The sequence below is a fragment of the Anarrhichthys ocellatus genome, unplaced genomic scaffold (assembly GCF_004355925.1).
Source record: "Anarrhichthys ocellatus isolate YVR2014 unplaced genomic scaffold, GSC_Weel_1.0 scaffold10, whole genome shotgun sequence".
NCBI classification, from domain to species: Eukaryota; Metazoa; Chordata; class Actinopteri; order Perciformes; family Anarhichadidae; genus Anarrhichthys; species Anarrhichthys ocellatus.
This window is the reverse complement of record NW_022280040.1, coordinates 7,244,775-7,261,902: the sequence shown is the minus strand read 5'-3', so window position 1 is coordinate 7,261,902 and position 17,128 is coordinate 7,244,775. Positions and strand designations below refer to the sequence as shown.

At 45.9% G+C, this 17,128-nt stretch overlaps 3 protein-coding genes across 3 annotated transcripts in view; 2 read left to right on the top strand and 1 right to left on the bottom strand.

The window, feature by feature from the left end:
• The window catches only part of LOC116385017 (uncharacterized), a 7,520-nt gene extending 3,279 nt beyond the window's left edge, over positions 1 to 4,241 (top strand). The window contains exons 8-17 of the mRNA XM_031850177.1: positions 137 to 227; positions 478 to 701; positions 787 to 1,029; positions 1,148 to 1,246; positions 1,362 to 1,555; positions 1,679 to 1,853; positions 1,930 to 2,086; positions 2,191 to 2,344; positions 2,500 to 2,611; positions 2,731 to 4,241. Coding sequence (XP_031706037.1) covers positions 137 to 227; positions 478 to 701; positions 787 to 1,029; positions 1,148 to 1,246; positions 1,362 to 1,555; positions 1,679 to 1,853; positions 1,930 to 2,086; positions 2,191 to 2,344; positions 2,500 to 2,611; positions 2,731 to 2,906 — 1,625 coding nt within the window. The 3' untranslated portion in view covers positions 2,907 to 4,241. The remainder of the gene's footprint in view (positions 1 to 136; positions 228 to 477; positions 702 to 786; positions 1,030 to 1,147; positions 1,247 to 1,361; positions 1,556 to 1,678; positions 1,854 to 1,929; positions 2,087 to 2,190; positions 2,345 to 2,499; positions 2,612 to 2,730) is intronic.
• A 2-nt stretch (positions 4,242 to 4,243) lies between these two features.
• abcf2b (ATP-binding cassette, sub-family F (GCN20), member 2b) lies at positions 4,244 to 9,476 on the bottom strand. The gene is made up of 15 exons (XM_031850179.1): positions 9,395 to 9,476; positions 8,369 to 8,519; positions 8,049 to 8,261; positions 7,689 to 7,871; positions 7,385 to 7,556; positions 7,081 to 7,176; positions 6,896 to 6,998; positions 6,626 to 6,721; positions 6,334 to 6,453; positions 6,134 to 6,223; positions 5,930 to 6,040; positions 5,782 to 5,844; positions 5,229 to 5,357; positions 4,913 to 5,116; positions 4,244 to 4,825 (listed from the first exon to the last, which is right to left on the bottom strand). The coding sequence occupies exons 2-15, from the start codon at positions 8,505 to 8,507 to the stop codon at positions 4,706 to 4,708; spliced, it is 1,839 nt and encodes a 612-aa protein (XP_031706039.1). The 5' UTR covers positions 8,508 to 8,519; positions 9,395 to 9,476; the 3' UTR covers positions 4,244 to 4,705.
• Positions 9,477 to 9,895: 419 nt separating this feature from the next.
• Positions 9,896 to 15,993, top strand: chpf2 (chondroitin polymerizing factor 2). Its single transcript, XM_031850178.1, has 4 exons — positions 9,896 to 10,960; positions 11,332 to 11,896; positions 12,021 to 12,203; positions 12,509 to 15,993. The coding sequence occupies exons 1-4, from the start codon at positions 10,689 to 10,691 to the stop codon at positions 13,781 to 13,783; spliced, it is 2,295 nt and encodes a 764-aa protein (XP_031706038.1). The 5' UTR covers positions 9,896 to 10,688; the 3' UTR covers positions 13,784 to 15,993.
• Positions 15,994 to 17,128: the final 1,135 nt, after the last annotated feature.

Below are 17,128 nucleotides of genomic sequence, written 5' to 3'. Positions count from 1 at the left end.
TTTTTTTTTTTTTTTTTTTTTTTTTTTTTTTTTTTTCCATCGTAATGACTTTTACTGTATCTGTATCAGCTGGTTTTGATGTTGGGGACTACTTCTTTGTGACATCTTACGATCGTTACTTTTGTTGTTTTCACAGGAATGCCGCGGCTGCCTTTCTTCCCGGACAATCGGTTCCGTGGAGAATTTGAGGCGCGGCACGCTTGGCCAGAGCAAGGCAACCGCCTGAGGTGGGTGTTCTAGACAGAATGACGCTAATGTCCCAACTGTAAACTCGTGTAACTTTATATGTATTATAGATGCAGTTGTTTTTGTGTTGTGTGTTTAGCAGCTGGTGATAATGAATCATTCTGAGGGAGCCCCTGTTTAGGGCTTTGGCACTTTTATTGTTAAGCTCTGTTGTATTTTATTTGGAGAAGAATCTATTAATTGGCTGACATTAATTATTATAAAAGAGAGTTGTGTTTGTGTGTGTTTCAGGGAGGCTCCGGAGGAGGACCCAGCGGAGCCTGAGGATGCTGGAGGTCGGGAGGCCCCTGGAGCTGCAGGTCTGGCTGCAGTGGAGCGTCTTCAAAGAGCTGCACAGCAAGAAGACCCCCGAGCCTCCCAGGGACAACCGTCACCCCCTAAAAAACCCTTCAGGGCACCCAGCGTGCCGTCCCTATGTGCCTTGGCGACCCGCGCAACCGTCCACCTCATGACTGGTGAGAGACCACGTAGGATATCCACTGACGTGAAAACGTGTCTCGTCGCTTTGTTCTACTGAATGTCGTCACTCTTGGCCCTCAGCTCCCAGCATGCAGTACAGCAGCAGTCTGGCATGCCTCACCCCGGAGCTAGCGGAGCTTCTGCTCAACCACATGTCCCGCGAGAGGCTCCTGCGTCCGCGCACCCTGGAGCTCTTCTTCGGCTGCCCGTTGCAGAAGTTTGTCCTGAACTGCTACCCTTACTCCACCAACGAGCTCCTGCGGCAGTTACGGGCCTTCACGGCACTGAAGCACCTGAGTCTGGTCAGCTCTCCTCTCATCACTGGTACAGAAGTTCATTTCAGGGTGGAAATTTTGGGCTTTTCAGTTGCCATGTTAACTTCTGCGATATTTTTTGCTCAATGTGCCGTTTCATTTGAATCTCCTAAACGTGTTCTGTCCAGATTCCGGGCTGTCAATCATTTCCAGTCTGCTCAAACTCCAGTACCTCAACCTGGCCTCCTGTAGCAAACTGACCAACTCCTGTCTGCAGCACATCACAGGTTAGGCTTTCCACAAACTGTCCTGCGAGGAGGCCAGATCCCATTATAAGCTGCTCTGTGCTGAATGGTTAATGTCAACAAACATCAACACATTTCCCTTCTCTGTGTCTACAAGGTTTAAAGAGCCTGTGTTTCCTGTCGCTGGACCAGACCAAAGTGACAGATGCTGGGATGGTGTTGTATCTCCAGTCTGCTCCGTCCTGTCTCTCTCAGCTCAGCCTGAACCAAACAGCTGTGACTGAAGCCACACTGGCAGTCCTGCCCACCTGTGTGCCACAACTGAGGCTCCTCAGCATCAAGCAGACGAAGGTACCACGGCTCTACCGGCCACATCTGACCGTCACGTCTGTTAACTGAGCAGCCGGTTTGTTGTTTTATGTTGTTTTTTTTCTCATGACGTTTCTTCGTCTTCGTGGGGTCTTGTTCTGCCAGGTCAGTGATGTGTCGGCATTGGCGGAGCTGTCCATCCTGCAGACTCTCATCCTGGATGGGACATGCGTGACGGAAAGCTCTCTGGAGCACCTCGCCAGCCACCCTGCCCTGTCGTCCCTCAGTGTGGCAGGAATCCCCGTAGCAGATGGTGATCACGCCCTGCAGATCATCTCAGGTACGTAAAATGGAAAGAAAGAAATGACGGGGTCTGCGGTGAATCGAACTCTTAAAAATAAGAGGTTTCCTTCCAGGTTTAAAGTTGACTCAGCTGACCCTCCCAGGACGCCACTTGGTGACAGACAGCGGGTTGTCCTTCCTCTCTAGACTGTCTCTGCTCTTAGAGCTGGACCTGACGGACTACACACAAGTCACGGACCAGGGCGTCTGCCAGCTCTCCACCATGAACAGGTCACTCCCACACCGTACGACACATGCAGGTCATTATAACAGCTGTCTCGGTATGATGACAGCAGAGATATTGACAGGAGTGTTGCGTGTACGTCGTTGCGTAGGTTGAAGAAGCTGTCACTGAGCAACACACAGGTGACGGATGCAGGGCTCCCCTCGCTGCGAGGCCTGCAGGAGCTGCAGGAGCTCTGTTTGGACCGAACGGCGGTCACCAGCCGAGGAGTGGCCGAACTCGTCACCTGTCTGCCGCACCTCCAGGTGATTTTACTGCCTAGCACCAACGTGGTTGAAGAAATTGTTGAGAAATTTGCTGCTTTGGAACTATGCGAACCTCTGCCCATATTGTCGATAATAGTAACAAATTCAAATGTCTGAAATGATCTCGTTTTAATATGCTTGTCAATGTTTTTTAGGTACTGGGGTTAGCCAGCACTCGGGTGGGCGACACAGTAGTGAGGAGAGGTCTGATCCGCTGCAATCAACTTGTGAAGCTCAACCTCAGCCGCACGCGGATCACAGACCACGGTGAGGTCTACAATCACTGACCCTGACTCCATCACCACACACAAATGTGACCTTTTCTCACACGGGTGAACAATCTCGATGCATTTTTATACGTTTTTTTTTTTCTTTCTCCCCCTCAGGTCTAAAGTTCTTGAAAAACATGCCTCTAGCTCAGGTGAACCTGGACGGCACCGGCGTGAGTATGATGGGTATTGCGAGCCTCCTCTCTTTCACTAACATCAGCAGCATCCGGGCGAGCAACACCCGCAGCATCCCCCCAGACGACGTCTCGGATGAGGAGTGGGAAGCCCAGTGAGCATCGAGAGCTTCCGTTGGTCCGTGCATACTGTACCTGAGCATCCGACTGCTGCGGTCCTCCTTTAACCCCGGAAACACGCTGCTGTCTGGATACTGAAACACTCCTATTTGCACTGTTTCATACGTAGCTCGGGCCACTAATCTGTCAATCACAGCCACTACCAAGTTAAAACCTGAAACAAGAGCCTAGGGGATATATATATATCTCTATCTCTCTCTCTGGAACAACTCCACCCGACAAACGTTAAAGCCTTATAGGTAGGAACTATCCGTTTTTCTCTTCGTTGGAGCTTTTTGAGCCGACCGGCAGGAACATATTAAACGTTGGAAATGTAACTTATAACACAGCATGTATTTTCCGACTGTAAAGACTATCAGCCTGATATGTTTGAATTCAATTAAAACCTAAATAACAAGTTGTCAGTTCAACTAAATCTTTTTTTGGATGTGGAGTCGGAGTTATTAAAACTAACATTGAAGCTTTAGCTGTATTTGCGTCATGTTGGATTTATTAGAATGCATTTCAAAATGAGATGTCTATTAGAATTAGGTCTTTTAGTGTGAATGATTGGCACTATTAATTGTACAGTACATGAGGAAAACACTAGACATCAATTGTCAAAGATAAAGTATCGTAGAGTGTTGACACCATGACAAAGTATTTGCTCAGTTTCTCATTTTAATTTTATTTCGACTGCACTTTTTCTACCATGCTGCTAGATGTCGGGATCCTTATGTTACATAATTGGTCTACGTAGGCATCGTTTAAAACAAATGTTTCCTGTTCAAAGAGAAGTTGATCTGTGATAAAGTGGTATGTGGCAGTGAGAACACGAGTCGTGTCAGTTAGAACTTTGTGAGAAACTGAACATATTCATCCTGGTAGCAGAGTTTGGCCAAACTTGTTTCTTTGACACTTTTCCTGTCCGACGTAAACAAAGCTTTACTGTAAGAGCTCATAATGAAGAGCTCATAACTTGTGATGTTACTGCAAACCACCGAGTCACTTAACTTTTTAAAGTGCATTGATTCGGTTGATATTTCATAAATGGCTGTATTAGCATTGCTACCATCTTGACCAGTTTAGCCATTTTCAGTTCCATGGACAACTGGGTGAGCAGCAGCAGCGGCATACAGTGAGACTAAGATGAAGTAGGATCTATGCAGCCATGGGGCTCTCAAGTCAGAATCCAAAGCAACTTATTTTACTCACATCCAGTTCTGTCCTCTTGTTTACAGAGATGTAAGATAGTTTATTTTCCCTAAAGGCTTTTGATTTTTGGATACGAGCACTGTATTCGTTAAGTGTAAAATAAAGTCTTTGAAATCCTAATATGCTGTTTTTAATGTTCCGTTTATTCAGACAAACCTTTATTGCATTACATTGTTAAATAAGGAATTGTTAAGAACTGCTCTTTTACACAGAAAAAGAAAAAAGGTCAACTTTTAAATATAAAATATGACCTAAATGCTGCTGCAATACATGGTGGGATAAAACAACTTTTCTATGATGACAGCAGAATGGAATGCGTCCAAATTACACTGAGGTGATTCAGATGAATCAGCCAATCAGAGTGCAGCCTGAGGTGAGAGGGAGGGCTGGATCGAGTGGCACTGTCAAACAGAGATGGAAATACAGTACATGTACAAGAGACGTGTCCGATAAGATGTGTAAGAGATTGTTTCAGTTCTGTTAACGACATTTCCTGCAATGTAAACCCTGCTTGTCGCCTCAGGAGCTTGCAGGTCAAATCCATGATACGAGATAAAGGAGTGGCTCAGAGTGTGACGTTTCTTTTAGATGTCATGCGCTTGCTGCTTCTCGATCTTTGATTTCAAGTGCTCCTTGTATGCCAGAATGTCCCTATTCCACTTTGTGATGGTTTGATTCTCGCACACCCAGATCTCCTGAGCCACCTGGAGAAAGAGAGACGACGATTACACTCGAGGCCTGCGCCATTTTAAAAGCAAACATTAAATGAAGTCAAATGATAAGATATTTACCAGTTGAATTAGCCTGAAGTCGTGGCTAACTAGCATCGTGCCGCCTTCAAACTCGTTGATGGCCTCTCCCAACGCGTCAATGGTCTCGATATCCAAGTGATTGGTGGGCTCGTCGAGGAACAACAAGTGAGGGTTCTGCCAGGCCAGCCAGGCAAAACACACCCGGCACTTCTGACCATCGGACAAGTTCCTGATCGGACTGACCTGGAAGACATTTCAGTTGTAAATTTAGAGACAAGTGCAGACAAAGCAAAATAACTAAATTCCATTTAGCACTTTCCCACGTTGTTCATCTGGAGGAGTATCCCAAGCCTACCTGCTGTTTTCCAGTCAGCCCGTAGCGGCCGATGATCTTCCTCATGTCCTCTTTTTCTTTGATGTCAGGATAACACTTCATCATGTACTCCAAAGGAGACAGGTCCAGTTCCAGCTGCTCCGTCAGATGCTGGAACACGAGCAGATACACAGAAGACGTTTAGTTCTACAGTAAATATACTTTTTATCTCCCAGGTCTAACATTTGCCCTGAATCTGATGGAGCCTTTGGAAATTACAACCACAAAAAAAATATTCCTTTGTATTTTTACATCAAAATCCAATGATCTTTTCTTCTAGAGGGCGTCTTTAGGTATGCTCATACCTACAATATGGCAATATCATGACATTTATCCAACAATCAATCTGCAATTTTAGTGACAAGGGAGGCTTGTGTGGAGCCACAGTCCTCTGTAGCTACATTCTAAGCCCGCCTACTTTAAAGCGGTCCAATCATGTGCCAAAGATCTGATTTAAATCCCTCTTGTAACTGTACACTACTCAAATATTGCGTTCCACTGGGACTTTAAAAAGATGACGTCGACAGTGTTTTACCTGGTGATATCTGCCAATCTTGACGTGAGAGTTTTTGCGGATCATGCCATCAGTGGGGAGGAGCTACAAAAAGAAAAAGGAGAATGAACTTCAATACTCTTGACAAGTGCAGGTTGTTGCATGATTGTGGGGGAAGGACTGTGCCTACCTCTCCCATCAGCAGCTTAAGCAGCGTCGACTTGCCGGCTCCATTGGGCCCCACCAGAGCCACTCGTGTGTCCAAGTCAATACCAAACTCTAGGTTTTTATATATGTGCGGCTACAGGAAACATTGAGAGAGAGAGACTGAGAAATGCATCCATACGTCAAGTGGACAAAGCTCCGTCCGTGCTGTAGTGTTAACTGTACTCACTGTCTCGTCGCTGTACTTGAAGCTCACGTTCTGAACCATGATGACAGGAGGAGGAATCTTCCCACAGGGATGAAAGGAAAATGACAGAGTCTGTGGCAGACAAGAGGCAGGCGTTAGTACCAGAATATACATGTTCTCTCAAAATGTGTGGCCCTTTCTGACAAACACTGAAAGTTTCCAAACCAGCCCGACCACATCACCTTGTCGCTGACAACTTTTTCAGTCAAGCCCGAGGCCACCATCTTCTGCAGCGTCTTCTCTTTGCTCTGTGCCTGTCGGGCGAGCTTCGCAGAGCCGTGACCAAACCTGGCAATGTAATTCTAGAGGAGAGGGATGCAAAAAGAACAGTGACTACAAGTGTAATATGAAACTATGTACAGAAAGAGTTTGTTAAAATCTCTTCTAAAGACAACCAGAGATGAGTTTGAGTCTGCTCTGATCGATCCATTGTGTGCAGTGGAAATATACCACCACATGGTGTCTCTCGTTTACCTTCATGTGTGTTATCTGGTCCTGTTCCCAGTTGAAGCGCTTCATCTGGTTCTCTTCCAGCTCCTCTCTGGTCTTCACATACTGGTCGTAGTTGCCCTTAAAGCAGAAATAGATGTGCACGGTTATCCAAGAGGGTGGCACACAGACACATAATTAGTAACAGCCTTTTAGCGTGATGAGATCACATATAACGAGCTTATTTAGGATGTTCCAAGGGATGCTGAGGCATCTTTATTTTACTTAAAGGTGGTTTCAGCCAGGTGTGCTTACCGTGTAGTATTTCAGTTTTCTGAGATTCAGGTGGATGATGTTGGTGCACACACCATTCAGGAAGTCTTGAGAGTGTGAGACGAGCACAAGGATTCGCTTGAACCTGACAACGAGAGCCAGGATGAGCACCACATGTCAACTGTTACTGACTTGTACACAATTGAGGAAGTAGGGGGTGAACTTACGAACTGAGCTCCTCCTCCAACCACACACAAGCATCCAGATCCAAGTGGTTAGTGGGCTCATCCAGCAACAGCATGAAGGGCTTGATAAACAGGGCCCTAAATAAATAAAGTCATTCAAATTTATATTCAGAGGAAACTTTTCATTGTGAAACTGTTTTTTTCTGTATACGTCATCAGCTCTTTAGAGAATGCAGTGCGAATCAAGAGCACGCCACCCAAAACATATCGCCATAGTAGCTCCGCCACAGAAGGATGCATCACATCATGTCACTGAATGGTGTAACACAAAGCACTTCATCTTTACCTGGCTAGAGCAACACGCATCCTCCATCCTCCACTGAAGTCCTTGAGTTTCTTCTTCTGCATGGGGCCGGTGAAACCCAAACCGTGGAGAATCCGAGAAGCTCGCACCTCTGCCTTGTCCGCATCCAGCTCCTCCAGACGCTCGTACAGCTCCATCAGCTTCTCACACTCGGCTATGCAGGGGTGAGAGAAAGGCATTCAATATCAATTTCAATCAATGTAGCTATAGTATAACTATATACAATAATAAATACAAAAACTGTTGCCCTCTGCAGTTATTGCTTGGTACATGACATTTAACTCACAGTCCTCAGCGGCAAGTCTCTCTGCCTCCTTCTCCAGCATAATCCTCTGCTCATCCACCTCCATGACACACTCCAGAGCAGTCTTCTCGCTGGGGGCCATCTCCCGGGTCAAGTGGTAAATATCTATGTGCTCTGGAATGGGAATCTCACGGTGCCCGATGGCCGACAACAGCATGGATTTTCCTGGAAGACATAAGTCGATAAGAAAATTAATTTTACTCAACATATCAAAAATCCATCCTGTGCTGCATTTATCCCACCTCTACTTAGGGGAACTGCTGTATACAAGCGAATGTGCAAGTGTGGTGACTGATAGGATACGGACTAGTATATATAATTTGCCAGGAGAAATCTTTTTACCTGTGCCGTTGAGGCCGATGAGACCATAGCGTCTGCCTGAGTTGAGCTCCAGGCTTGTGTCTGCTAGCAGCTCTTGACCATGGAAGGTGAGTGACAGGCTGGCTACATGGACATCGGTGCTGTTGGGGTGCGAGGCCAGTACGCCGGTCACCGCCCGTGCCTCCGTCTTCGCCAGCTCAAATTCATCCAGCTCCTTTGTCAAACTGACGATCCCTATAAAGAAAGCAAAAGTTAATACAAGACATCTCGGGAATGATACAAGCCCTAGGAAATCACAACTAAGCCTATACCAATTACTCAAAGATCAGTTCTCCTCTCACCATTGCTATCAGCTCCATTGAGCTGAGTCTCTGCTTGGTCACCCTCCTCACCCTCCTCATCAGTTCTCTTGGTACGCTGGCGATTTTTGGCAGCCTCCTTCTTCTTCAATGCCTTCTTCTTGGCTAGGTCGGATGGCATGGTTGTGAAAGGCTAGAAAATAAAAAAAAATAAAAAAAAGGACACAAATAGATCAACATTCTTATTCTCCAATATAATATACAATGTGATGTAATTGTATGTATATTGTACCCATATTCTCACTTATTAGAAGATTTCGATAATATCTGACTGGTTTAATGAGGGTTTAAATCTGGGTAAAAAAAAATGGCTAACGGTAATAGCCTACAGAAAGTAGCGTGTGCAGAAACTTACATGACGCGCGGCTTAACCGGCGTCATAAACGTGCCGGTAAATGAACTCAGGGTGTAACGTTAACTTCATCTCCAGTTGACTTTAAGGAAGGAGCAACGTTAATGTGGTTAACGGTAACCGTTAATGATGACGGTGACAATGCTAACGAACACCGGCGGCATTTTGATTTCTTCCAGTCCCACCTGCTCGCACGTTGGGTTCCTCGCATTATACAGCCTGATAGCCCCACTGATAAAAGCTAAAAAAAAAAAAAAAAAAAAAAAAAAAAAAAAAAGGTAGCGGATGCCGCCAACATTAACGGTAATTTGTCCCTTCAGAGTGAATTAATAATCGACGACAGTACACACATAGTAGTGTTCGCTTTATAAAACAGGATGTCATATAACGTTATAGGGGAAAGAACTTAGCAAATTTGATTAATTACCGTTAACGTTAGCTCTCTAGCTAACAACGCTAGCTAACCACAGCTGACGGGCCTGAGCGGCTAAGGCTAACATTACGCAAGGCCCAACTAGCTAGCTACTACCAAGCTCTGAAAGTGGCTAACTCGGCGGTTAATGTTAGTTTTTCAAGCCCGTTATTTACGTTTAACATAAAACTGTGTATATCAGCCATTTGACCCGTAGTTGTCAGACCCAGAAAATATCTCTTACCTAGATAATGTGTTACTGGTCTCGGGAGCACACCGATGTCTCGTGTACAATTTTGCCGGGTGGATGTAGCCGCACGCCACACCGCCAGACGGACCATATATGGCCATACAGGGGCGGTGACAATTAATCTACCCGCCCCTTCCCGTGGGACTGCAGTAAAATGTCCTTTTACTACTTAAATTAATCGCATATTTAATTTATAAATCAGTAATAATATATTTGTTGGTTGGGACTAACTAGACAGAGGCTCAATTATTAACTCTAACGTTTGCTAATAAACCTGACAATAAAACTGTGATGTAACCATATAGATAATGTTTCTAAGTGGACCTTTTTCACATATATTTATATATTGACACTTATACATATATCACATATACCATCCTTATCGCATAAACACGCATAAATCAGTCATAGGTGATGCTGCAGCAGCTCAGCGATGATGAGGGTAAAACCTTAAAGCTACCGGTAAACACCACAGAAGAAGAAGAAGAAGAAGAAGAAGAGGAGGAAGAGGAGAGGTGTGTGTGGCACACAGTTTTTGAGGAAGTCAAGAAACTGAAGAAAATGGACGACATATGGCTATGCGTGACGGATTTTTTACCCGCATCAATGGTGAAAAATGGGACTTATTCCTTCAAGATGGATCGACGAGAGACATATCTGCACTAAACGATGCTAGCCTGCTAGCTTGCTCTGTGATGTTTGGTCCTCCGACACACAACGTTAGCTGTTAAGGTTAAACATTTAGACACGGAGGACAGAACTTTTGAATCCTCTTCCGTCTTTTTTTTTTTTTTAAATTACCGACTAATTGGAGTAACGTAGACTAAAACGGTTAACTTTACCAGGTGACGTTTGGCGTCTTGCTACACTAGTTAGCTGACTTTAGATGCAGCTATTAGTGTTAAAGCTAGCCCCCCCAAAAATATAGTTCAGCTAATTAACATATCGTTAATGAATACCCTGAGTTTATATGACGTAACCAGCTTACACCGCCATAAACGTGAATAGTGCTACGATATTTGCAAACCAACGTTAGTTTATGACGTTAACCTGCACGTTTCCAATTTTAAGCATCTTCAAATATGAGGTCGAAGATAAGACAAAGTGTCTTACGTTTGCTAAATCTTACGAGGTAACGATAGGTTGATTTTAAACTTTATAACGACTACCTGAAGACAGGGACACTATGACATTTGAGGCCATTTTCTCTTCCCCTAAAATAGGTTCATCTTTAGCTGGTACATTTTTCCAGAGCAGTCTCATCTAGTCTAGCTCATTACTTCTAGATATGCGTCTTTCCTCTTTTCTGGCCGTGTTTAGGCCTGTTTTACCCCTCATCCTCGGGCTGTCTCTGGGCTGCAGCCTGAGCCTGTTGATGGTGTCCTGGACACAAGGGGACACCGACGACTCCTGTGGAGATGAACTGGGCAATGGGAGGCTGTTCAGGGCCCGAGGAGATGCCCAGAGGGACTCGAGGGATGGGGCCAGAGATGAAGACGTCCAGCCACGGATCGTGCCCTATCACCATGACCCAAACAAGCCGCACAAGAAAGTCCTCAGGTGAGTGTGGAAGTCCAAACACCACAGTAATGTTCTGTGAAAAGTTTGTGTCAATGGTACAGAAGGGCTTTTTGCAATAACATAGCTACATGCAGCCCTATTTCAACAAATTGCAAGACGGATCCAGAGGATTTCCATTTGCTAATTCTGTTAAAATCTCCCCTGCAATAATCTAAATGCACTGAGCGGGATATACAGTTTAGTAGGCAGATAGATTAGAGATCAGTCAAATCTCCCTTTTCATGTCTTATTTTAAATCTGACAGCTGATTATTGGATTGATATCTTATCCGGAAATCTATATTTCAGTCGACTGTTATGAGAAATGATCCCCTTCATTCTGTACGTCCTCTATTTATTTGCTCTCTCCAGAACTCGTTACATTCACACTGAACTGGGCATCAGAGAGCGACTGCTGGTGGGTGTGCTGACCTCCCGGGCCACCCTCAACACGCTGGCCGTGGCGGTGAATCGCACAGTCGCCCACCGCTTCCACCGCACCTTCTTCTTCACGGGCCTGCGCAGCCCCAAGGTGCCTCACGGCATGGCCGTGGTGGCGCACGGCGACGACCGTCCGGTGTGGCTGATGTACGAGACAATCCGCCACCTCCATCAGCACTACGGCTCCGACTACGACTGGTTCCTCTTAGCCCAGGACGATACCTACATGCAAGCGGATCGGCTGTCGGAGCTGGTGGGCCACCTCAGTGCGGGCCAGGACCTTTACATGGGCAGGGCGGAGGAGTTTATTGGCGGGGAAGAGAAGGCACGCTACTGCCACGGCGGCTACGGCTACCTGCTGTCCCGCAGTCTGCTGGCCCGTCTGCAGCCACACCTCGACACCTGCCGTAATGACATCCTCAGTGTGAGACCCGATGAGTGGCTGGGCCGCTGCATTATTGACTACCTGGGTCTCAGCTGTGTGGAGGTGCACCAGGTAAGACTAATGCATGGGCAGCAATAGAAACGTGCATGGTATTTTGATCAATTTGACACAGTTGTATCAGTGGGATATCGGTATTAACATTTCCTTTTCTTCTCAATGTTTGTGTGGCTCACAGGAGATGACCTACCGGTACTTTGAGCTCGGGAAAAACGCAGATCCAGAGCGTGAAGATGGCGTTCAGTTTAAAAATGCCTTCACGGTCCACCCTATATCGGAGCCAAATCTCATGTACCGGCTGCACAAACGATTCAGCCAGATTGAGCTGGAATGGACGTACCTGCAGATACAACAGCTACAGGTTCGTAATACTTGACACAGAAAATTCCTGAGTAATACAGTATTTCAACATGTCAGGAAAACCAAAGACAAGTGCATGAAGTGTTACATTCCAGTGTTATCATCCTGTGAATACGCACGCCTGAGAACCCTTATCATGTAATTTGAGTAGCAGCTAATGATGGCTCATTAGCATTGTGTTGACATCACTTTAAATGTGCTTCACGCCACAAAGCAATCACGAATGCCTTAAAGAGAAGTGTTTACACATTAGACAGTGAGTACGTTTTTAGCTTTTATTATTTTTTTTCTGTGTGTGTTCCTCAGGTGCAGATCAACAACCTGAGTGACCTGACACCAGAGGGCAAAGCCGGAGTCACGTGGCCCATCGGAATCAACCCCCCCTTCAAACCAAGAACCCGTTTTGAGGTCATAAACTGGGAGTACTTCACAGAGGAGCACATCTACTCGTGCATCGACAGCTCCCCCAAGTGTGAGATGAGAGGGGCCGACCGCGCGGACGTGAACGCAGTGCTGGAGATCGCGGTGGAGCGGCTGAACGAGCGCTACCAGCCCCAGCTTCGTTTCCGCAAGCGCCGTCTGCTTAACGGCTACAGGCGCTTCGATCCCACGCGCGGTATGGAGTACGTGCTGGACCTTGCGCTGGAGGCCTACACCCAGAAAGGCCACAGTCAAGTCATCGCCAAACGGGTCAACCTGTTGCGACCGCTGAGCGCCGTCGAGATTATCCCCATGCCCTATGTGACTGAGGCAACGCGGGTGCAGGTCATCCTGCCCGTTACTGCTCAGGATCAGGACTTTGTGGGTAACTTCCTGGACATGTACGTGATGAACACGTTGGACACACATGACAATGTGTTACTCACGTTCCTGTTCATCTACGATCCCTTCGATGCGCAGCGGGTCAGCGAGACCGACGTGTTCGCCGGCATCAAGGCCATGATCGGGGAGGTGGAGAAGCGCTACGGAGACGTGAAGATCCCCTGGATCAGCGTGAAGACGGAGGTGCCCTCACAGGTCAAGCTGATGGACATCATCTCTAAGAAGCACCCCGTGGACACACTGTTTTTCCTGGCCGGCGTGTGGACGGAGGTCAACGCCGACTTCCTGAATCGCTGCAGAATGAACGCCATCAGCAACTGGCAGGTGTTCTTCCCCATCCACTTCCAGGAGTACAGCCCCGCCGTCATGTACCGCGACCAGCAGCCCTCCGCGGCCTCCTCCTCCTTCGCGTCGGAGTCGCTGCGAGACGGACACTTCGACCGTCACGTCTTCGACGAGGCCTGCTTTTACAACGCCGACTACATGACCGCACGGACCAAGATGGCCGCCGACATGTTAGACAACGAGGAGCTGCTGGAAAGCATGGACGTGTACGACATATTCGTGCGTTACTCGGGCCTGCACGTGTTCAGGGCCGTGGAGCCGGCGCTGATCCAGAAGTACGTGAGGCGAGCGTGCAACCCACGATTCAGCGAGGACATCTACCACCGCTGCGTCCTCAGCAACCTGGAGGGTCTGGGCTCACGCTCACATCTAGCCATGGCTCTTTTTGAACAAGAGCAGGCCAACAGCACCTAGGAGCCTGCCTGGACTCGCACAGAGTAATGTGAATTATTATATGGTACTTTTGTGACCCATACAGGGAAATTCACACCCTTATATTTGGCTGAAAGAGTTCAGGACCAGCTAAGGGACAGCATCATCTTGCTCATGGACACTTTGACCAAGAAAATAAGTTCTCTTCCAGCTGAAAATCTCTTTGCTCAGAACATATGAGTACCACACCTTGACCTGACTCATGAGTCTATAACTTTGACTCAGTCTTGTCTAGACTTATGATGAGTGACGGAGGTGTCTGAACGGGATTACTGTTACATGTTTTCCTGCCATTCTTCTTACAGGAGCTGAGCAACAATATTTATACTTAAAAATATAGGAGGGTGTGTGTGTGTGTGTTGAAATACAAAAACTTGAGCTTGAGTCTTCCCGAGTGAAGATGTTTAAAATAATACTGGAAACAAACTGAAGCCGTTGGCTGCCTTTTCTTTTCTTTTTTTAAGAGGTATTAAAGAGTGATATTTCTGTTCGGAGTTGTTTCTTTATTCAGAATAATATAATGCGGTCTGTCCGGTCTGTCCGGTCTGTCCGGCAGCTCTTTACTGCAGCGCCTGCAGGCAGTGAACAGTTTGTTCCACAGCAGCCGGCCCCGCCTCGTCTCCCCACATTGAGTCAGTAAATCCCCACCCCGGCCCGGGCCTCCCTGGGTTTTTTTGGCAAGTGTTTCTGTACACACATGTCTTTAGGGAGAGAAGTGAACTCAGTGGCCAGGGGGGGAGGGTCGTGTCTAGCTAGCCAAGGTCCCTATAGCCTAGTGGTGTGGGTGGCTAACCTTCACAGCGAGGTGGTTGAACAAGCTGAATGGATCACTTCACTCTGCCTCAGACGGTCTCACTGAGGCCCCTTAACCTCCCCCCCACCTCCCACCCACAAAACTTCTCCATGTTGTCGGGAGAGTAGCGGAGCAGCCGGGTGAAAGAGGCTCTTTCTGAGGTGGGGAGCGGGGCCGTGGAGAGGGCCTCCACCTGCTCCCTCGTGGTGAGGCCGGCGGACAATACAATGCCTGTCTGCCACCTCATGAGGAACGGAAAAATGTAACCCACCAATGAGCTCGGGCACAAAGTCAACATGTTACTGAGTGTGAGAGTGTTCCTTTAATGAAGGGCTGCTTACTTATTTGCATAATTGGTTCCTGCATCTGCAGAACAGTTAACAGCATAGAAATGGAATGTGGGGGAAAAAACATAATCTGCTTTTTATGGAGTGGAGTGCTTTTGTGGTGGAAAAGAATAAAGACGTGGATATCAAAGGGTGCATTTGAGTAATTTTGCCCATGGATGTTTGAGAGTTCTTAAAAAATGAAATGAGTTTTATCATTTACCCGTAATTAAAGAGTCCAGGTAGGTGACACTCCTTGAGACCTCAGATACCTGTTATTGTCAGCAGAAATACGTAGGTATACTTAAGTATATGTGCTCTTTTGTTTTCCTCATATCTAGTCATCGTATACTGTGCAGCATTAGCACACAGAGCAAAATCTATATACTATCAACAGTACACTGAATATATGAAAGTTGAGAGATTGCTAGATTTAACATTTTACTCATAGAAATTCAAAATATTTTGGTCTGTGCTTGGACTTAAAGTATATGATTATATGTATGTAAAAATAGCTAGATAGCTGTTATTTAAGAAGTCATAATACGTATAAATTAAATGGCTAAAAGAATTTTGCCCCCTTTTTCAGTTTTGTCTCAAGACTTCATTTAGTGTTTTATGACCTTTAGATGTGGAAACAAGAGGCACTTCAACTACTTCATATCTTTCTTTAATCCCAGTGACATTTTGTACTGTCATTGATTCTTGGCTATTATTTCTACAAAATGCTGAATCATCACTTCAAAATAAAAAGGACAACCTAGCGTTACTAAACTAGATATAAACCAAAATTCAAGCCTTAATTTCATCATGTTTCAAGGATCAGTCCTCCAGTTTGTCGTTAGGAATAAGTATTTAAGTATATTTCCACCTTGTAAAACATTTAGAAGTAATGCAGCTTTAAGAGGATTAGTTTAACACATTAATGTGTACATTTTTGCAGCAAAGCACCTGAAGAAATCTAATCAGTTTCTATTATGTCCACATCAACACGTCACGTCCATAAAGGTGAAATAAAGACGCTTTAGATATCATGGCATTTACAAACTTTGGCAAGCGCTTCTTTATTTACATCCAGGCTGTCTCACAATGTCACAGCTGTTTTCCCTTTTTTTTTGTCTTCTTTTTGTAGAATCACCAAACAAGTTTGTTCGTTAACAGATGTACAGTGTTAAGTATACTATTACCTCCCTGTCGGTGACGCTCGGACAACAGTGTAAACAGAGAGAAAGAGCGGTTCCCACTCTTCACAAACACATGCAGGGGGTAGGGAGACGGAAAAACATGTCGACAGTATGTCAGGGTTTAGTGACAGGAGACACAGTAGTCGTGTTAACATTTCTGTCAGATATTTCGGATGCTGTGGTGCTCAAAGCTGAGGTCACCCAGGAGTTGCAGCTTCGAGTTTCCTCCACAAGAGGGTGCAAGTGAATCAGTGACTGAATGACAAGAAGGTGAATCAGGACTAAGAGACTACCAATGACTACGCGTTCCTCCTCTAATGAGTGCAGTTATTATAACGTAGTCCTAGTAACAAAAACACAGTTCAGAAGAAAAATCACACCTACAGTTAGTTGCTGGTAGGGCATATCATTTTTGGCAAAAAAGTTTCCAGAAGGCATCTCAACAAAATTATTTTGCTCGTCACACAGACTGCTATACGCCAGCTTTTTTTTGATATTTACACACACACTATCTCTTCAGATGTACTGATCTAATGTCCATGGAGCATGCATAGGTCATCGTGAAATCATCCGATCACTTGTTGTGTACGCTGGGATCATAAAGAGGGTCTCACCCGGGACGAGAGGAGAGTCCCGACAAGAGAATTACAGCACAGTGCAAAGGAACCCAGAACAGGTTCCAGGCTTAAAAAAAACTGACTGCGGAGAAGACGACAAAAAAAGAAGAAGAAAATCCTTCCATCTGACATTACAACATATACATACAAGTCAAGTGTCATTTAAAAAAAAGTGTAAAAAGGAGATCGGTGCAGATTATACCATGTGTTACAGCTACTGAGAGTCTTTCTTTGTTGCAGCTTCTAGCTCCCACGATAGTAACGGGAGAGACCTAAAATAAATCACCCCAACCCAAGATAGTACACAGAGGAACACTAACATTCCTGCCCTACTAATTCAAAACTCATGGAGCTCCCACAATGCACCACGTAACTCCCCCCCCACCCACCCCCCCCCACCCCCCCCC